General features: G+C 40.4%; 1 protein-coding gene across 1 annotated transcript in view; it reads left to right on the forward strand.

The window, feature by feature from the left end:
* itfg1 (integrin alpha FG-GAP repeat containing 1) overlaps positions 1-18182 on the forward strand; it is a 143592-nt gene that overhangs the window by 15705 nt on the left and 109705 nt on the right. The window contains exons 7-8 of the mRNA XM_053320941.1: positions 9435-9484; positions 17712-17793. Of these exons, the coding sequence (XP_053176916.1) occupies positions 9435-9484; positions 17712-17793 (132 nt within the window). The remainder of the gene's footprint in view (positions 1-9434; positions 9485-17711; positions 17794-18182) is intronic.

The raw sequence follows: 18182 nt of genomic DNA on the forward strand, positions 1-18182 counted from the left end.
AGCACAAGGAAGTAGGTGAAGGGAAGGGACAAGGAGAATCAAGGAAGAGAGACAAGTTCAGTTACGAAAGGAGTCATGCGGTCATCCAATTCCAATATATAGCCCCGACACAGCACAATCAATAACTGTGGCTTTCTCCACTAGCGGTCATGTCCTCCCTCATCTCTGCAACAGTCTTCACACTTCTGCTTCCACACAACCAGAGCCAGTCAGCCTATAGTGTATATAATGTATCTCCTAGAAAGAGATAACAACTTTGTTTATGTACTGTATGCATGCGTTGATACGGGCCGAAGCTTACCCGCTGACCCAACTTTTCTCACGAATCAACGTCGAGGCCTAACTGAGCCCTGACACCTCCATAAAAGAGCACCAGCAATTTTAATAAGCTGCTAATTGGAAGCTCGTGAGCACAGGCAGGCAGAAGAAAATGACTCCTCGTTTAAGCGAACATCGACGATGCTCGCGGTTGCCACAAAGCTAAAGGCAAAAGGACACATGGAGAAGAGACAGTGTGGGTGGTTAGTATGGTGTAGTAGCTATAAGTGTATATGTGTGTGTTAGTGTGTGTGTGTGTGTACTTAATTAGCTACAACTTTACACACCACCACCCCCCTCCCTCCTGCTGTTCTGCTCTTTTAGCCAGTTTTAGTGTGCAGCATTATTGCTCTTTAATAAACTGCTTCTGTGTGGAAGAGGGAAAAAAGGCTACTGTGGAGAACCAGGCTTTTTTTAAATAGTGAATCCCTATAGTGAGGTATAAATTATACCAATTTAGGCAGCACAGTACTGTCAATTTCATATATTGAAAGTTACCTTTTTAAAAAAATGGAACATGTCACATTTTGGTAATATTTGTTGGCATTTCTAATGAGAAACTGAAACAATGCAATATTGAAGTATAACTAAGTATGAGGTATAGTCATATGTATCAATGTGTCTGCTATAAGCAGGGTTGGGAAGGTTACTTTAGAAATGTAATTGGTTACAGATTACTAGTTACCCTATTTTAAATGACATGAGTAATGTAAATATTTCAATTCATTAATCAAAGTAATGTAACTTGTTACATTTGATTACTTTTTGATTGCTTTTATAATTTCAGCTGTTACAGTAAGTGTACTCATTAAGCCCACCTAAATCTAAGTTCATGTGTTTTTCATGGATACTGACATGATTTATAAGGGCGATCATTTCTTATAAAGTAAGATGTATCTCTCATTTGAAAATGTATTCATTAGTTTGTATAGATTTTGGAATATAAAATAAAGATATTTTATGAAAAAAGTCAAAAGTCTGGCATGGGCTTAATTGGTACTATGGCACCATTTAAGCCCACGTCATGATTTACAAAATATTTTTAAAAACTGATGTCAAGGAATTAAAAACAGCAATATATGTATTCAGTAACATGTTAAATATTAAAAAATGAGGAATAAACCCTACTGAGCAAATCTGAGGTCTGACTTCAGATGTAACCTCCTTTGTAATCATCAACATTTTCATAAGTAACTGTCATTGAATTTTGTAACTACCGGTATTACATGTAACTAGTTACTCCCTAACACTGGTTATAAACCTGCCTAATTAACAATACTGTTTTTCAGTAAAGTGTTTGTCCACCTGACAGGATCCACCCCTGTGGTTTCAGTGTACATGAGTTGTGCCTTTTAATGTGCTTGTCCATTTGTGCAGAGTCACACACCTGTGACTGTCTCAGCTCACTGTACTTCGGAGTCGGATCAACTCTTGATCCACAGCAATGATGCTAGTGTCCTGGGCTACAGAATATCACAGATAACCAGGTGTGTGTGTGTGAGTGAGTGTGGGGGGAAAAAAGGGAGGAACAGATAGAGGGAAAGGTGATAGTGAGACAAAGCAAGAAGATAACCACCTCCAGCTGCCTATTCTCCTCAATGTCAGAGTTCTCCTTCTCTGGCGAGGCTTAGCACCCGCCTAGCATCACCCTATCTGTTTATACAGAGGCTAATAGGAAGCCTGGTCTTTATCCCCACACTGCGGCTCTACATAATGGAATAGAGAGACATAATGCTGCTCGAGTCAAACAGTCAGCGGAGGCCTTTAAATTGCTTCCAATCCCCTTAACAAATCTGATGGAGAGGCTATGAATAACTCAAGGACCGCTCATCTCCCCACGCTGTGCTTCTCTTCTTCTCTTCTTTTATGTTTTTTCCCTCTTCCTCTCTCTCTTCTTTTCCCTCTTTTCTTTCCTTCTCTCACCCCCCCCCCCTCCAAAGAGGCTAAAGAGAATCCTATACCTGCGTATCAACCTGGATTAACTCACTTTAGTCTTCTTTTTTTAAATTTGGAGATGCCTGCTTATTTTTTTACTGGATTGATCTTTTGAGAGTGCAGTTAAATTCAAACTCACATCACGCACCTGCAGCAAAAAAAAAAAAAAAAAGTTTCAAAAAAGTTTTGTAATATAAATATGTGGAGGAGAAAAAAAGTTTCACCAGGATTTTTAATTTTCTTCCTGAATGGATACAGAGAACACAGATTTGACTCCAAGAAGTGAGATGGCGTGTTGAAATGACTGCCTGGTGGAGAGTGCCCTTCAAGTTTAATTTCCCATTTCAAAATGTTATTTCGCCTTCGTGCAACACTACTTGTTCAAGTTACTTCCTTCATGCTGTCCTCTTTATTGCAAATTGTCTTAGTATCTACTTAATCTTCCTACAGTCCATTAAGATTGATAGAGCAGATGGAATAGCTGCCAAAATATTAGAGCCTGATGTACCAAGTACCAAGAGGAGAAAAACAAATTATTTGCCCTTACACAAGTGGAAATCTTCTATAAGGTTCTGGTAGATTGTAAAAGACAACTCACTTTTGTAGATGTTAAAGTCTCACTGAACACCAGATGTGTAAAGTTAGAGTTATATGTTTTTGCTCACTGATGAACAAACCTTATGTTGCTGGATGAGTATGTCTTTGTTCTCACATAGTCTTTTATCTCATATTGTTTCATTTGATCTGGACCTTCAGACTTTTAAGTTTGAAAAGATGCCAAAATTACAGATGTGAAACCTCCCCTGGACTACGATCTGAAACAAGAAGCCAAACTTTGGTCCAATGGTGGAGGTGGTCTGGGTCCGCATTAAACTGAACCATGGTTCGGTAGTGCCTAGTGTGAAAACATTTTTTTTGGATGCTTTGGACTTTTGAGTTCTGGCAGGCTGTCATCAAAACCAGAAAAATGAAAAATGGGCCACGGTTGCACACGGAAAGAGGAGGATGTTTTTGATTGAAATATGGTTCGACAGTGTTATAAAAAGTCAACTGGAATATTTTTTTAGTTGCTGACACTTTCCAGGTATTTTCAGAGATGGATATGATAGAGAGAGGATATGAAAGGATGGGCGAGCAATAGCACCTTAAGATAAAGAAACTTTGGTGCGATGCCATTATAAGAAGGACACATTTCCTTTTTGTGACATAAAATAATAATATGATATTATTATAGTGGGAACAAAATTCATCTGCTCATTGATTTTTTCCATTAATTCAAACGGTGATAGATGGGTACCTGACAAATTTACAACATGTCAATGTCAAGATGTACGCCTGTCTACAAACTAATCAATATCAAGTACAGGGATACGCAGCCCATGGAGGTGATGATGAACAGACGTAGGTACTGTACGATTCTGAATACTGAATGATTCAGTGCGCTGTGCCAATGCAATGTGAAACCAAAACTAACCAGATTAAATGTGTACAGTTTAGAAAAAATATGAACCTTGGTTTGGATTTTCAGGAGTGAAAAGTGCCTAAGACAACATTTAAAAATATATATATTTAGAGCCTTTCTTTTAACAGTCTGAGTTGAGTGTTGAGCTTTTTTGGGGGGGTCATTTAATTCCCTAAACGCTAAAAGGAGAGTGACTATTGGACTTTGATTCATCAGATGGCTAGAAACATAACTCCCAATGAATACCAATATTGCTCATTCTATTCTGTATGTGTAAATAAGTAACTGTTGCTTCACTTGAAAGGTTAAAAAGACATCTCTCATTTCCGCTTTAAAGCAACTCTTACCTTTCTTGCATTTCACACAGCACTTTGAAAAAACTTGAACAGCAACAACCCCTCCTCCCTCCTATGTCCCACCCCCGCACTCCCTTGAGGCCCCCCATGAAGCACATTACATGATATAGTGCCAAATTATGTCCAACAATCAGTAAACACCTGCCTTACCAGTTCATATCACACTCATCTGTGTCCTAATGAGCTAATCAAGCCCACCACATACTGCTGGTGTTTGTCCCAACAGTAACAGCACAGAGGGGCTTACAGTACCTCCCCAGCTCTGCAGCATGACAGCCTGAGCCTCAGCTTACCTTGTCGCTGCGGTTTGTTTTAATATACTTGAGCTGTGGCTGTTGCTGCTCTTAATACCCTGTTATTAGCAACCGACACACTTTCAATTATTCTGTTAGCGTGAAAGGACCGGCTGATTGTAGATGATTGGATGGATCGCAACCCGATGACAAAAGAGATTCACATGCGGATGCGCACAGACATTTAAATGATGTGCTGGAAGCAGCCATGCAGTAGCGCGGGGGCGGCCGTACGTGTGTTTATGCAGGCTGCTCATCATGTATTCGTACGCGTGGGCGTGACAGTGTGCTTTTTTGAAGTGTCATTTGTAGGGAAGAGACAATTTAACAAAACCGGCAAATCCGAGAGAGAAAGAGAGAGAGAGAGAGAGAGAGAGCGCCAGAGCAGAGGAACATGGAAGAAATAATCAAGTGATTATAGATTGCCTCTTTTGCAATTAAAGAGATCTGCATGCTTTAACTTTGTAGTGATTTGTTTTGTCAGTCTGTGTTGTTTTTTCTTTCTCTATATTCAGAAAACCCAATGACCTTTCAGCATCCGGAATCACACCCTCACTTCCTCAAACCCAAGCCCCCACTACCCCTCCCCGTCTCCCTCGCCGCCATGCATTTTTTCGACGCCTAGCATAGCCACAGCTACAGCCTTCACAGTTAGCATGTCTTTAATTATCCGCCGACATGACATACCACTTAGAGCTCTGAATCCCCGCTGCTGTTACGCAATCCCACCCGCCCACGCACAAACACATTTATATACCTCAATTATGTATGCATCTCGCCTGAGTGGTGGAGTATGACAGCTCTATTAGCTCCTTCCTTGAATGTGTTTATGCGCTCACTAGTGCCGGAGTGCCAGATCGGGTTGTGGCGATGAGTCGTTCAAGGTTTGGATGTCTGTAGTTTACTTGTTAATCTAAAGATGACATATATATATATATATATATATAACTGAATGTGTGACACAGCTGCATAGTAGAAGAAGCTTGGAGATTGAGTCATATAACAAGGGCTGTAAATCCAGGTTTAGACGCAGTATTATGTGTGATTAAATACTTAAATGATTGTGTGAGGTGACAGTCGTGATAACAGCATAATAAACATCACCAAGTTATCTCCTGTTTACAGCAGATCACTTATCAAAAGCAGGTTTACGAGCAGCATCAAGTTGTAAATAAGAAGCTAAACAGCAGATAAAAAGCTTAACGTTAAATAAGAGAGCAGAGAAACAAAGAATCTATGATAGAATAAAATGAACAGACTGTTAAATAGTGAGAACACAGAGAATTATGGACGATACAGTCTCCTAAAATCTCTTGCATGAAGACAGTGTTTTGAAAGTTTTTCTAATGAGGCTGCGCCGTGATCAAAAGAACACCACCTGAGGATTTCGTGTGTGGGGGTTAACACTCAGACATATTGCTTTAAAGTAATCGATCCAATTTTAAAATCAAACTTAATTCACACTGTGGAAAAGAAGTAAAGCGTAAATGAAGGCTGCTGCTGACATTTTGTAATTCCAGTCAAGAGGCTGGTTGATACGTTTTAGGCTAATTACAGAGCGCCTATAATCCTAAAATCATGCAAATAAATGCAATCATGTCAAAGGAAAATGTAGGAGGAGAAGCCAGCCCAATGAATCCCATGTTCCCAGCCTTACCATTTCCTGTTTACAACAATACAGCAGCACTCCTACTCTTCTTTTTCTCCCGGGCCGTGGATTGATGGGATTAACAGGCTTTGATGGTCGTGTTGGTCAGCAACAATCGTACGGGTCTAAAAGGATTACCGGAAGGTTGTCATGATACCGGGGACGGGCACAGCGCCTGTTTGATCTCGCCAGTGCGACCGCGCAATCACCCCCCCCCCCCAAAAAAAAAAGTCCCAGAGCATGTGACCTTCACTTCCTGCACCTGTGCTGAACTGCTGCCATTTCAGGTGTCTTTTCTATTACTGTTCTACAACTGTTACAACTTCTACATGAAGAAAAGTCACAGAACAGTATCAGTCAGAAGTTTGGGTGAATGGGGAAGTGTGTCTTAACTTTTACCTGGTGCTGTGTATTTCAAAGTAAGAATGTCATATGTTGACTCATCTTAAAGACTATTAATGACAGAAAAAGTGTCCAGAAAAACAAAAATCATAATAATAATACAGATAGAGACAGAAGTGTATTAGTATGCAAGCAGCAAGCACCCCAAATACAAAGTTGGGTATCTTGATTACACACTGGCTTTTCACTTAGGGTCTATTCTGTTTGAATTCTCTCTGCTCTGTTTTGTACTGCTCCTCTTTATAATATATGTTGAACTTGATCAGGCCCCTATAATGGCCCTTGGTGGCTCAGTGAAAAGCCTATGCAACAGTAAAACTATGTTGAAGTTAGTGATGGTGGTAGAAGTTAGGTCTATGTGTCTAGCTAGCAGCTCTGTGTGGAACATTTCCGGGCCGTGACTGTGAATAGGGGAGAGGAGATTGGGGAAGGACAACGCACCAAAGAAGAAAACTTCAGGAGGATCACTTAAGATTAGTTTATTGCTCAGTTCACTCACACATTGAAATGCGTTCCCTCACAGGACACATCAGAGAACAGGGTCACCCGTGGTGTGATGTCAAAGAAGAAATCAAGTTAAAGCTCAGTTGTCCTCGATACGCTCCCTTAAAGGGTTGAGAATCAAAGCAGGAAAGGGGAAACTGCAGGGAAGTTTCAAATTGGACTGGCATTTACTGCTGTGGCACTCTGTGACAAGAGGAATGAGTGTAGAGAAGAGTTTGGCAGAGGTAAAGAAAGAAGAGATAAGCAGCAAAAGAGAGAGGAAGTGCCCCCACAGCGAGAATGTTAAGTGTTTACAAGATGAGGATCTCTCTGCTCCCCTGACTAACCCGTGTCCCTCTCGCTGACACACCGCCATCTCACCTAATCAGCCAATCACGGCTGGATTCTGTCTAAGAGGCCTGATTGGATGATTAAGGAAGCTCATCAACACAACACCCGCTGCGACTGAAATGCACTGGGTAACACGAGCAAGACTATACACACATTGTGCAAATGACTAAGTGTGCCCTGTAGAGTGTGTGTGTGTGTGTGTGTGTGCATATGCATAATCTATGTATGCACTTGTTATCTTCTTTGCATTTGTGAGAGACTTTAAATGTGTGTGGGAACCATATATGAATAAAAGTTGAAGTTTTACCATTTTTTAGTGGTTAAAGTTTGTTTTTAAGTCTTAAATATTATTTCAGTTGGATATGTGTGCAGTGGTGGGGGTTGTGAGGTGGTAGTGAGGTAGAAAATAACTTTTTATAATTAGTTTTACATAAATTGCCCAACAGCTGTGCAGTAGTTGGGGTTTACATAAATAACTAGCAGCTTCTCCAGTGAGTAAACACAAATGCACAGAGCTTGGAAGTATATTGATTTACATGTAATTCTTTAATTTTTTTAGTATGTGGCAATGAAATCAAGAACATATATGTGTTATAATAAGTATCTGATAATAATCTGTAGCATAGAAACTCTATATTATTAACTGGAAGTTTTAACATGAAATACATTGATGGGAAAGCCTTTGGGGAAAGAAAGGGGGGGGGGGGGGGATCCATAAAATTCTGTTTGTCAAGGAGGACATTCTGTAGCGGGTAAATACAAATGCATGAGATGTTGCCGACTGAGTGGGAAGCATGAAAAGCAGGGTTTTTTTTTTTTAAAGCTGTAAAAAAATAATACCTACGTCAGACTCCCTTACATGAGCCAGCAAAATGTTCCTGGAGAGTACAGCTCTCCCAGAAAGAAACCTCTTCTCCTCAGCTGAGTTTTACCTCCTCTACCTTTTTGGGGGGCTGACTGCAGTTGAATCCTGGGATAACATTTCAGAGCACATCTGAGAGAGTACAGGACTGAATCGGATTGGTTTGCAAAGATCCATACAGTCATTCAGGGTGATACAAATTCATTGATGTGGGTTTTTTTAATGTATTATATATAATTGTGCTCACTTAAGTAAAGAACTATGCTGAGGCATTTTAAACTTGACTTGGATTTCCTCAATTCCCACACTGGTTACATACAGGATTACTACAATAGCTTCTATTATTACGCACAACCTCCATTCTCCCTGTCATTATTGCTCCACCCTTTATTCCCTTCATTCATACCCCCGCTTCCATTATCATCTATATTTTCCTATGCAGAGCACGGAGATGCATGCAGTACAGCGGGGGCCCCCTCAGGCAGATCAATGCCAATATTTATTTCATGTCCTATTACAGGAGCAAGACTGCAGTCCAGGCAATGCTGTGATGAAAGTTAAATGTCCTCTCCCACAGAGCCACGGCAGAAAAAACCGCATTAGAAGTGTGCAGCCCCCAGCTTCAAGAGCAGAGGAATATGAGTACAAGCGCAGGTTATAGGATTCCAATACAGCGAGCTACAGGCATTACCAGAGGGTGAAGCCTCTAGAAAGTGAGCGTGGTGAAATCCTTTCAGTGAGAGATTCCTCCCCGCAATCTTTTTTTCCCCTTCTCGACAGTTTTTTTTTTTTTTCCCCCCACTGTTTAAACAAGCCGCATTTATCTATTTCGCTTTAGAAATCCCACCTACTGCGTGTGTTGAACTTTCACCGCCTGTCAGTGCCACAGTTAAAAGGAATGGTCAGAATATATTGAAGTAACCACTAGCCAAGAGTTGAAATGTTATATATAAATGTATACTTTGCCACATCTCTGTACATCGTTCATCATTTTACAGCACAGACTGTTCAAATACAAATCCTCAGCAGCAGTGTCACAGAATGAGCAACTTCTTTTTTAACTCATTGACGAGCAGATGTATAAATAAGGCAGTCAGTTGTCCAAGCAGTTGCTTTATTGACCATTTTTTTCATGATTAATTTGTTAAATCCATATAGGTGCAAAGGCTCACAGCTACAGTTCACTTTACATTTGTATTGCTGTCATCCCCTCTAATCTGCAGTATTCTCAGCACTGGAGATCAATAGTCACCGCTCTGAGCTTGATTATGATTGCCTGACTTAACCAGCCTGCACTCTGTCTGTCTCTCTGTCCTCCCCGCAGATTTATTCCTGACAACCGAAGGGTCCAAGTTTGAGACGTGGATCAGCAAGGTAATGAGCTTCTTTTTGGAAACCAGCTTTCCTTCCCGAGTCACTTCACTCCTCTCTGCCTTCTGCAACAGGAAACACGATCACCAAGCGTTACGTTGTACAAATCAGCTCCTAGCTTTTTTTTTTTTGGGGTCCTCACATACTGCATTGTGTTGAACCAGCATATCACATTGCTGCATTGACATTTCCACTTTAACAAATACAACATATAACTTGACTTTTTACAAATGCTCAGCCCAGTGACATTTAAAATGGTCAAGTTATTAATATAAAAGAAAATGTGAGCAGCAAAACCTTCTTTTTTTCAGATTTTAAGAGGCTGAAACCAGCAAATATTCTAATTACAGTTAATTGATTATCAATAATTGCTTCATGTTCCATCAATGAACTACTTAAACTTGACATGTCGACTGATCAGTATAGTGAGGGGTATGAAATATATGTTTTAAATGTTTCTTAATGCTCTTTGAAGCAGATGAAGGCAATTGATCATGTTTGCAGCAGGAGAACAAATATTTGCTGTGCTATCATGTGATTATCATAGTTAACACACTTTATATGATGGACAAGTCATAAAACAATAATAATAATCAGTTTCCAGCTATAAATAATACACAATCTCTCTACTATTCAAGTGTATGTACCTGGTCTAATGAGCATCCCTAGCTCCCTAATATGCATGAACTAAACGCCTTCAGTATGGTCAGAAGAAGATTTGTGATGACCCAGCCACCCACCCCTCTTTTCACCTCCTCCATGCAACAAACACATGTGCAAAGCTTTGGTGGGCTCGTGGGTCTGCAGGATTTTCGGCACTGCTGCAGGACTAGTTAATATTCTGGTAGAGCAGAGAGAGAGGGAGAGAGAAACTGTGGCTCTGGGTTTTTGTCGAAGGGGCCTATTTGAAATTCAGCAGGTCGAAGCACTAGCCGAACAGTAGTCTATCTTATCACAGTGAGGGGGGGGGGGGTAGGAGAGAGTGAGTGAGTGAGTGAGTGAGTGAGTGAGTGAGTGAGTGAGTGAGTGAGTGAGTGAGTGAGTGAGTGAGTGAGTGAGTGAGTGAGAGAGTGAGAGAGGGAGAGAGAGAGAGGGAGAGTGAGTGAGAGAGGTAGAAGTGAGAAACAGAGAGATATATTGAAGGATTTGGCCGAGACAGAGTGTGTGTGTGTGTGTGTGTGTGTGTGTGTGTGTGTGTGTGTGTGTGTGTGTGTGTGTGTGTGTGTGTGTGTGTGTGTGTGTGTGTGTGTGTGTGTGTGTGTGTGTGTGTGTGTGTGTGTGTGTGTGTGTGTGTGTGTGTGTGTGTGTGTGTGTGGACGAGGGAGACAAAGCAGGAGCAAAACAGAGGAAATTTAGTGTCTCATCCAAAGGTAGTATGATGGGTGACAGGGGACACAAAACATTATCATTTTAAATTTTCAAATAAATTCCAAACTTTTTAGCCAAATATGTTTATGAATAATTAATAATCAATCTACAAAATAAAAAGTACACATAAAAAGTAAACATAATCTTTCAAGTAATACATTTTGAGGATTATGCTGCCTTGGTTGGGGTCTGTACTCTCAGTCTCCCTTAGTAAATGAACCTTTGTTTATCTGCTATAAAGTATATGGGGGAAAAAGCGGTATACTTTGCCTATAGATGGAAATTGGATAGTTGCTTCACCTCAGTAAAAACAGGAAGTCATTTAGCATCAAAGGTTTGTTTTTTTTGTGTATGGAAATGCAGGTTATCTTCTAAAGCTCACAACAATCCTACTAGGAAATGTCACTTCGATAGCGGATCTGGACATCTGTATCCCCCTACTTTGTGCGAGGCATCCTCTTGTTTTGCTTTGTGTCATCTATTCATCGTAATTAATTCATCGTGCTTTTTATCGTCCCGTTTCTTTGTGGGGAAGGATCAGTATCTCAGCCTGCGTCGTTTCGTCACACTGTGCCAAGTTCCAATGGATTGATAAAGCATCATTGTTTGGTGAAACAATGGTGGCTTTATGGTGGATCTTTGAAATCCTGTTTGGAAAAAAGGGTGCGGAGCAAAGCGAAGTGAACACACACACACACACACATAGAAAAACAGGGTGACGGACAATGAGTTTGAGCCTTGTCAGTAAAGGTCCTCTGCAGTCGACTCGTGTCACTACATTTCATTCTGCTGCCTCAGTTCAAGAAAAAGCAGAGTTCTACCTTTTCATCTCGCCACACTTCCTCTAGTTTTTCTGTTCCTCTCTATCTTAGACACACAAACAAGCTCTCACATCCACATTCACACTTAAAAATACATTGTTAAATACTGTCCATCTAAAGACACATGACATATTGCCATGGATGCATATACACACACACACACACACACACACACACACACACACACACACACAAACACCCGACCCCCGTTAATCCCAACGCGGTTCTCGGTTCAGTGTAGCCGCATCTATCGGTCACAGGCCAGCACACTCTTCTTTTTCCACCACTGTGTTTTAATTACTTTTCTCTGTTTTCCTCCCCCCCTCCCCCCCCCCACCCTCCTACCCCCCTACCGCCCTACCCTAAGTCCCCTTCCATCCTTCTATCATTCCTCTGTTTCCCTGCGATTACACGAGAGGAAGCAGTCACAGAGGAGGAGTGGGGTGGTGGTGGTGGTGATGGTGGGGGTGATGGTGGTGGTGGTGGTGATGGTGATGGTGGTGTTGGTGGGGTTGGTGGTGGGGGTGGGGAGCAACAAGCTGCAGAGATGAGTGAAGAGAGGTGTTTTCATTGGCCAGCAAGTGGAGCCAAGGGGTTTTAAAGGTCAATTCTGTAACGGGTGATATATTAATTTAGTTTGTCGGTGAGGGGAAATTCAGATTTTCTGCTCTACACACACACACACACACCTCTGATCACACACACATACACACACACACATACATATCAACATACAGGATTCAACTATAAAAACACAATTGCATTTGGATTCCCCAATACCCATCACCCTATCATCTATAACATCCTGCAAATTCTGCAAAGAAGAGACTATACATCAGTGGCTTATAAGCACCAAGATATCAGTTTACATGGAAGATCATAACAAACGTTGAAGTGAACATTTAAGCTAAGCTGTTTCATTGCAGTTTTTATTTTTTTGCAGTTTTTATCCAGCAAAACTCTGAAATGGCCACCTGCAAAATAGCTCATTTCATGCTTATTTCTCATAACAATTACAAAGTTTCTTCCAGCCTTAAACACATAATATGCACATAATAGATCTGTCACACTAAGCGTATATATATTGTAGCCCTTACCTTTTTATAGAGGAGACAATACATCATGATTTTGCTTGATTTTTTTCCTTGATGATTTATTCTAGTTGTTCGGTGATTACGACTGTAAGGTTTCTATCTCTTTACTGATATCATCAGGATCAGCTGATTGAGATTCACCCGTCGCGCAGAATGTATCTGTGTATGAGCTGTAACACACCACGGCGGTTTAGTATTCACTGCAAAAAATGCTGAAGCCAACAATGGAAATGATGCTTTTAAATGCTACAGTGTGTTATTCTGTAATCACAGTGTTTGAATGCATTTTTAGTGTCTCTCTCATGCATTTTGTTTTAAAGTCAGAGAAGAGGAAATATAAGTTTATCCTAGCTAGTATAACCGTATATTAAATATTAATGCACTGTATGTCTGCAGTGTCACACACACACACACACACACACACACACACACAATTTGAGTAGACCCAGTTTTTAATCCCAGTGTTCCCAGTGAACAAAACATTAACTCTCACATACCATTCACATTAGCCTGCAGTGCAAATTTTGGTGTAGTAAAATGTGTTTACTGCTACAACTTTGCATATGTCATTCCAATACACTCTTCGGTGAGGGGTGTGTGTGTGTGTGTGTGTGTGTGTCTATGTGTGTGTGTGATGCATGTGTGCGGGAGTGATGTGAACAGAAGGGAAGAATAATAACAAGACCTGTAATCCTTTCATCTTCACACATCAATCAGCTGTTCTCAAACTGACACACACACACACACACACACACACACACACACACACACACACACACACACACACAGAGAGAGTTTTAATCATGACATCTTGCAATCAGGCAAGCGGCACCAGTCAATCACACTGACTAAGATCTCATCCTCAACACACACCGAGTTAACACCCTGTTGCCACATCTGCGGATGATGCCGTGTGTGTGTGTGTGTGTGTGTGTGTGTGTGTGTGTGTGTGTGTGTGTGTGTGTGTGTGTGTGTGTGTGTGTGTGTGTGTGTGTGTGTGTGTGTGTGTGTGTGTGTGTGTGTGTGTGTGTGTGTGTGACTGGGAGCTTTTGATCTAATTGACATGAGCTCAATCTCGGCTTTTGAAGAGATCAGCTTCAAAGTGTTTGATTTTCTTTTTGCATTGGTCAGTTGAACATACATGCATGCATTTTATGAAGCAGAGAGGTATCACATCTATTTCTGTCTGTTCGATTCAGCACAAATTATTCATTAATTATATGAGAAGACCCTGCAAAGCATCTAAAGCAATATAACTACTAGGTTTGGGCAAAATAATGCATTTATTATCAGTGTTAGCTTGAGCTGATGGATTTGGCTCATTTAAAACACCAACATGAATGCCTCTACTACTATTCATGCCTTCAAAGCAAAGCCCCACACAGCATAAAGCATCTCACCTGCAGCTCTCCACTGAAGCTTTTCAGGAGACATCATATGATGAAGCTCTATGCTCGGAAAGCTTTGCAGCCTCATGCTTTTACTGCAGTTTTGTGTCGCACTTTCCAAAATAAATAATTAGATATTTAACACCGTGTTTATGATTTGGTCAGCATATCTTCTGGGTAATCATTTTCCTGGCACCATTCTACTGCAAATAATTCACTTATATAGGTTTTTTTTTTTTTTAAGGTTTCCATCAGCGTTGATTAGGAACTACAAGATTATTAGAGGCTGAAAATAAAACAAAGGAATTATTATGGCATTTGTAAATATTCATTTACCTTAGTCATTGCAGCTGTTGTAAATATCACAATAGCTGTTGGAAGCCTTAAAGTAATAATCCTTCAGTTCATGTTATAAGTTCTTTAGTCAAATTTATTTTCCTTTTGTGTGTGGTCGTGTGGTTGTGTGGTTGTGTGTGTGTGTGTGTGTGTGTGTGTGTGTGTGTGTGTGTGTGTGTAATCTTTGACACCACATGTCTACAAATCATATACTACCATATAGTGGGTGATATCTTTTCATTCCTTAGTCAGTCAGGGTTGCTGCTGCTGATACTCAAACTAACTTCCCACACACTATTTATTCCCAATAACGTGTCCTTGCCTCTTCTAGAAATATAAAACACTGAGATTCTTTTCCTCGCATGGAAACATGACTCCTGATTCTAAACCCCCCCCCCCCCCCCGTAATATTCAAGATGTGAGGCTACAATCATCTGCCATGTTCTTGGATGGTTAGTTTTACAGAAGCCCCATGAAGCCCCATTCAGATGTCACAACATTGATGTACTAACTGACCTAAAGAGAACTTGAGGCTATGCTGTCATACATCTACAGGCCCATCAGACTGGCAGCACCATTCATTAGTCCCTTAATCTAAATGTCCCGGAGGTTGAATGTGAGACTATGAGTATGAGGCTGCCATTAGGATGATCAAATGGACACTCTCTGTAACAGATGTCTGAAAGAATTAGGCGTACAACACCTGTAGGAGGCTAAATAACCATTTGTGACATTTCAGAACTCCCCAGGTAATGTGCTTCCTGACTGATATTGTCACCTGCTGTCTGCTGTGCAAAAAAGACCTGTTTTTTCAACCTTTCTACTTAATTAGCGTCATTTAACTACAACTACAGTCAATATCACACACTGCCATTATCCAAAATCAGCTAATTTTGACAAATAGTTAAAGTGATAGAAAATATGACAGCAAGATGTGTTTTTTAATATGTACATCAACTTACTGACCAGCAGAATACACTAAGCTTTGAGTCAGATTTCACATTCACCCGGGAAACTAAGCACGTATTTCCCTCTGCCATCAATAGTAGAGCATGTTGGCAACATTGCATTATTATTTTGTGGTGGAATTTCCCTTTACACAGAAAATCAATATTACAGAGCGTGTGCTGCATTACAATGTCAGTGCCTCAGGAATCTGTGCAGTACTGGTGTATCTGTCTGTAATGGTGAGCAGCAACTGACATTTACTGATATGAAAATGTTAAAGATTATTCCTGTAAATGATGTGTGGCATTTAAAGGGGGAAAAAAGTATTGGAATTAAAGCTTTTATATTCTAATTTAATTTTCCTTCTGATATACCGTGACTCTTTGTTACACTTCATTCAAAAGACATTAACTGGTGTTGTGGATTTATTCTAATGAATCTGTGATGACTGAGCATCACACAGTGTAGTTGCTAATATGTGGTAAACATTTTTGGCTTGGTGTTTTTTTTTATACTCATCTTAATTTATATGTCTCTCTTTCACTGTCGGTTCATTTTGATTAACTTGTATGAATATAATAGTGTTAGACAAGGGTCTAATGGCCTTTTTCTATTGTTCAGAAATATTAACATAATACAATTCACTGTATGAACATAAACAGTTTATTAAAGAGATATCTGGTGTAAACACAATAGCAGCTACAGTATTTAACACACACACACACACACAAACACACACACACACAAAGTTATTATAATGTATATGTGGCTCTCTGTGACTCAGTCATTGTATCTGTCTCGCCCTCTCTCTCTCTTTCTCATAAATCACGAATGCTGGTATCAGCAGGCAACAGTTTCCCACTGCACACAATCACATCTGCACCCACACACACACACACACACACGCAAACACGCACACACGCACACAGACACACACACACACACACACACACCTACCTCCTTCCCCCTAATGTGCTTATCGCCTCTTCGTTCTTACTTGCCCTCTGTAAAAGGGCACCAAACACCGGTGGCATTGGATGTGCTTAAAAACCACCTGCACCTATTGTGTAATGCATGCCCACATACAGGCAGCACCAAGGCGCACGCAAGCCCGCCAGGACTCCTCATGTCAAGATGTCAGGATTTGCTGCACAACTATTTCCCAAAAGCAGCAGTGTGTGTACCAGATATCTAAATCAGTTAGGATTGAAATGATTAGTTGATTTATCAATTACCAAAGTTAATGCAAATGTACCGATACATTTGCATCAACATTGGTAATTGATAAATAAATACTTTTTTATAGTAAATGTGAGGATTTATTGCTTTTCTAACACATTATGATATATAAAACATATATTTAGGTTTGTTACTCACATTAACGAAACAGTTTGTACTCATATCCTTAGTGTAAAATTCTTAAAATTAGTCGATAACTAAAAGTATTTGGTCATTGTAACAATCAATAAATTGTTTAAATTGTGAATTTTGAAGCAAGAAGCAAAGCATTTGCTGGTTTCAACTTCTTAAATGTGAATGGCTGCTTAACTGTAGGTTAGACATTTTGAAGATGTCCCCTGGAGCTTTGGGAACTTGTAATGTGTATGTTTTTAGTGCAGTTTAAAGAGTCAAAAAGTAAGTAATAGAAACAAATCCGGCAGGTAAAAAACACCAGATGAGCTAGTTTTGAACACACACATACTTTGCTCCCTTTGGTTACACAAGCAAAATGTTCTCTAATGTCGTGAAAAATAAAATAATCATTGTTTTATCATCAAAATTAGCCCTTTTTACAGATATTTAAGCTGCATGACAAATGTGATCACTAAATGTTCTCATTAAAATGATCAAGCTGCCCATACAGACTTGTACTGTGAATGTAGTGGCTATTTATAACCTGGTAGCTGTAGTTTATGCATATATGCAGCTTGTGACAGTAAAGTGCTCGCTAGTGTGTACTCCTCATGTTTATGTATACGGTTATACATAAAAGCCATTCTTTATGACCACTTCCCAAGGGTCCATTGAATGCCCCATGAACCTTTTCCCCGTAAAGAAACGGAGGCAGCGTGTTGCTAGCATGTTGCCACGGTTACACCCCTGTTCTCGGTCTTTATGTTTCGCCTAGGTGTACTGGAGCTGTGACAGTATACACTGCATTTACTGAATAGGTGACTCTTAATGAGCATTTGTAAAGCTGCATAATGCATCTCTCACCCTTCTTTTCTCTCTCTCTCTCTCTGTCTCTCTGGCTACCTAATGGTCATTCTCTCAGGATGGGAACTTCACCAAATCGGACATCTTTAATGCAGAGCCGCCAGTCAAGAACATCGGACAGTCCTCCTTTGTAGATTTTGGTGAGAATGACTCAGATTTGTCATGTGCTGTCATTTTTGATGTATCTGAAGTGTGTGTGTGTGTGTGTGTGTGTGTGTGTGTGTGTGTGTGTGTGTGTGTGTGTGTGTGTGTGTGTGTGTGTGTGTGTGTGTGTGTGTGTGTGTGTGTGTGTGTGTGTGTGTGTGTGTGTGTGTGTGTGTGTGTGTGTGTGTGTGTGTGTGTGTGTGTTTATACCAGCCATATACGACGGGAATCTGGGTTGTAATTGGACGGTGAAAATATACTTATGTATACTAAATAACTAAAGATGCTTAGAAACCTCTGAAAGTGGTCTAACCTCTACCGGACCAGATTGTACTCAAATGTGTAAGTGTCCTGTCCCGAGTGTGTGTGTGTGTGTGTGTGTTAG

This window comes from Scomber japonicus, chromosome 1 (assembly GCF_027409825.1).
Source record: "Scomber japonicus isolate fScoJap1 chromosome 1, fScoJap1.pri, whole genome shotgun sequence".
NCBI classification, from domain to species: Eukaryota; Metazoa; Chordata; class Actinopteri; order Scombriformes; family Scombridae; genus Scomber; species Scomber japonicus.